The sequence below is a fragment of the Colobus angolensis genome, unplaced genomic scaffold, assembly GCF_000951035.1.
Source record: "Colobus angolensis palliatus isolate OR3802 unplaced genomic scaffold, Cang.pa_1.0 Scaffold468, whole genome shotgun sequence".
Classification (NCBI taxonomy): Eukaryota; Metazoa; Chordata; class Mammalia; order Primates; family Cercopithecidae; genus Colobus; species Colobus angolensis.
In genome coordinates, this window is record NW_012118132.1 from 555,271 (window position 1) to 558,776 (window position 3,506).

The 3,506-nt window shown below is 50.5% G+C and overlaps 1 protein-coding gene across 1 annotated transcript in view; it reads right to left on the bottom strand.

The window, feature by feature from the left end:
• The window catches only part of COG7 (component of oligomeric golgi complex 7), a 61,340-nt gene extending 59,099 nt beyond the window's left edge, over positions 1-2,241 (bottom strand). The window contains exon 1 of the mRNA XM_011958326.1: positions 1,853-2,241. Within this exon, the coding sequence (XP_011813716.1) occupies positions 1,853-2,021 (169 nt within the window). The 5' untranslated portion in view covers positions 2,022-2,241. The remainder of the gene's footprint in view (positions 1-1,852) is intronic.
• Between the last annotated feature and the right edge of the window lie 1,265 nt (positions 2,242-3,506).

Below are 3,506 nucleotides of genomic sequence, written 5' to 3' on the forward strand. Positions count from 1 at the left end.
TTGAGGTCAGGAGTTTGAGACCAGTCTGGCCAACATGATGAAACCCTGTCTCTACTAAAAATACAAAAATTCGCCCGGTGTGGTGGCAGGCGCCTGCAATCCCAGCTACTCAGGAGGTTGAGGCAGGAGAATCACTTGAACCCAGGAGGCGGAGGTTGCAGTGAGCTGAGATGGTGCCACTGCACTCCAGCCAGGGGGATAGAGCGAGACTTCGCCTCAAACAAACAAACGAACAAACAAAAATGGGAACATCTCTTGGACCATCCACTCCCAGTGGAAGCAGTCTGTTTGGTCTTTCCATCTGAACCTAAGAGAGAGACTTGTGTGCAGTATATACTGAATCAACACACGGTGAATAAAACTCAAGTCGAGGAGTTATATGAAATGGTTGTCAGTGCATGTTATTTTTTATAATTTAACTTATCCTCAAAAAATGGTTTAGGCCAGGTGTGGTGGCTCACACTAGTAATCCTAGCACTTTGGGAAGCCAAGATGGGAGGATCACTTGAGGTCAGAAATTTGAGATCAACCTGGGCAACATAGCGCGACCTTGTCTCTAAAAACAATTTTTTTTTTTTTAATTAGCCAGGCAAGGTGGCACATGCCTATAGTCCCAGTTACTTGGGAGGCTAAGGCGAGAGGATTGCTTGAACCCAGAGTTTGAGGCTGCAGTGAGCTATGATGGTATCGCTGCATTCCAGCTTGGGCAGCAGAATGAGGAATGAGACTCTGTCTCAAAAAAAAAAAAAAAGGTTTAAGTCTCTACTGAGACCAGCCTATCTTCCTCAGCTGACATAAAATCCACCAAAACAATGTTTTCCAGATCTGTGTCATTCCCTTACACCTAGACTATAATACTTTTTTTTCCCAGATATAAGGATCTGTTGGCTATTCCTTCATACTCTCAAAATTCACTTTTTTTTCTTTTTACAGTTTATTGTTTGGTACAAAAACAGGCTCCTTAACTCTTTGAATAAACATCTCATAGACTCCTGCTCCTAGATTACAAAAAGTCAAAGCCAATTTTCTTTGACACTGGGCCCTTGACTCTGACATTCAAGTCACCATAACAGAAACGGCGCTGTTCTATCTTACGTTCTGGAAGGTGCCTCAACAAGACATGTTAAGAACTGGTTAAAACTTGTAGCATTTAAAAAGATCCATCTTGTCTTCCAATGCCTATGGATAATAACAAAAAGGGAATCCCAGAGATCTGCTATTGAGTTAGAGAAGGACAACTGCAATAAGATCCACTCTTTTAAGTTCCAAAAGGAAACTTGAGGCCAGATGTGGTGGCTCACAGGTGTAATCACCAGCACTTTGGGAGGCCAAGACTGGAAAACCCATTGTGCCCAGGAATTTGAATTTGAGACCAGCCTGGGAAACACAGTGAGATCCCATCTCTACATTTTCTTTTTTTTTTTTTCCAAACAAAATTTGCGGGCGTGGTGGCTCGCGCCTGTAGTCGGAGCGACTCAGGAGGCGAAAGGATCGCTTGAGTGCAGGAGTTCGAGGCTGCAGTGAGCTATGATCGAGCCACTGCACTCCAGCCTGGGCAACAGAGCGAGACCCTGTTTCAAAAGAAAAAACAGAAAGAAAGAAAAGAAAAGGGAAACTTATAGGCCAGCCAGAGGAGGAAAAGCAACACCCAAAATTAGCAAGTGTGCAAGACAGCCCGGCCCCCAGCTGAAACTCCCGCTGATGTGATCAGGACTTCGGGGCTTGTTCTCTTGCCGAGGGTATTTGCTGTCCATGCGTGCACCGCCCACCCGAGTGCCCCACGCAAGTTCGGTGACCTCTGCCCAGCCAAGAGCAGGGGAGGGTCCCGCGGCCAGGGCCCCGCGCGGCTCACCCTCCACGGCGTGGTTCACCTCTTGGATAAACAGCTGCAGCTTCATCACCAGGGTGGCTGCGTGGCCATCCGCCTTCCCGGACGCCGCCTCCTTGGAGCCGGCCCTGAAGGCCGCATTGATCCACTCCTTCACGTCGAAGTCGTCTGCCAGGAACTTGGAGAAGTCCATGGCGGCACTGTCTAAGGCCTGGCGTCCAGGACTTAAGAGCTGGCTTCGAGCGGCAACGGGGATGCAGAAGCGAGCGAGCCTGAGAGAGCACCCAGGCTAGTCTCCCAGGCGAACCCTAGAAACTCTAGGACAGATAACTTGCCCCTTTGCGCTTCTCTGTTCAGACCACTCAGGTTGCGGCTGGGAATGACCCTCGCCGCCCGCCGTTCTTCTTCCGGAAATCGTTGGCTGTTACCATAGCGACTGCGGGCGTCCGGAGCGCTGAGCAGAGCTGGGTGTGGGAAGAACGCCCCGGACTGAGAGCTCCTGGCACCGACGAACATCCTACGTCAGCTACCATTTGCCGAGGACTAAACTATGTGCTTACTATAAAGCCCTGACATACATTAGCGCATTTATGCGGTGGCTTGCGCCTGTAATCCCAGCTCTTTAGGAAGCTGACGCGGGAGAATCGCTTGAGGCCAGGAATTCGAGGACAGCCTGGGCAACAGTGGAGCGCATTGGGCAGCAATGGAGTGCGATTGAACGATCTCTGCTCACTGCAGCCTCAAATTCCAGGGCAACTGAACGATCTCAGCTTACTGTAGCCTCAAATTCCTGGGCTCAAGCGATCCTCCCACCTCCGCCTCCAGAGTAGTTGGGACTACAGGCGCGCGACCACACGCCCAGCTCCCTCTCCCTCTCTCCCTCTCTCCCTCTCTCCCTCTCTCCCCCTCTCCCCCTCTCCCTCTCCTCTCTCCCTCCCCTCCCCTCTCTCCTCCAAGTTGTGACCGGAGTCTTGCTCTGTCGCCCAGGTTGGAGTCAGGTGACGCAATCTCGGCTCACTGCAAACTCTGCCTCCCAGGCTCAAGCGAGTCTCTTGCCTCAGCCTCCAGAGTAGCTGGGATTACAGGCGCGTGCCACCACGCCCGGCTACTTTTTGTATTATTAGTAGAGACGGGGTTTCACCATGTTGGCCAGGCTGGCCTTGAACTCCCAACCTCAGGTGATCCGCCCGCCTCGGCCTCCCAAAGTGCTGGGATCACAGGCGTGAGTCACTTCATCCGGCCTAATTATTTTCTTAATGATGTGTTTTTAGATGCAGACCTTTTAAAGTTTGATTAAGTTCCTTATCACCTTTTTTTTAATGGATCATGCTTTTGGTGTTGCAGCTGAGAAATCTGCATAACCCATAGTCATAAACAATTTCTCAGCCTGGGCAACATAGGAAGACCCCGTCTCTGCAAAAAATTTAAAAATTAGCCGGGTGTGGTGTGGCGTGCGCCTGTAGTCTCAGCTACTCAAGAAGCTGGGGTGAGAGGATTGCCTGAGCCCAGGAGGTCGAGGCTGCAGTGAGCTGTGATCATGCCACTGCACTCCAGCCTGGGTGACAGAGCGAGACTCTGTCTCGAAAAGAAAAGAAGAAAAGGTAGGGGAAGGTATGAGGGTATTCTTTAGGTTCTAAAGTTTTATCTTGTTTCAAGAGTGGGACCAACCCAAGGGGGA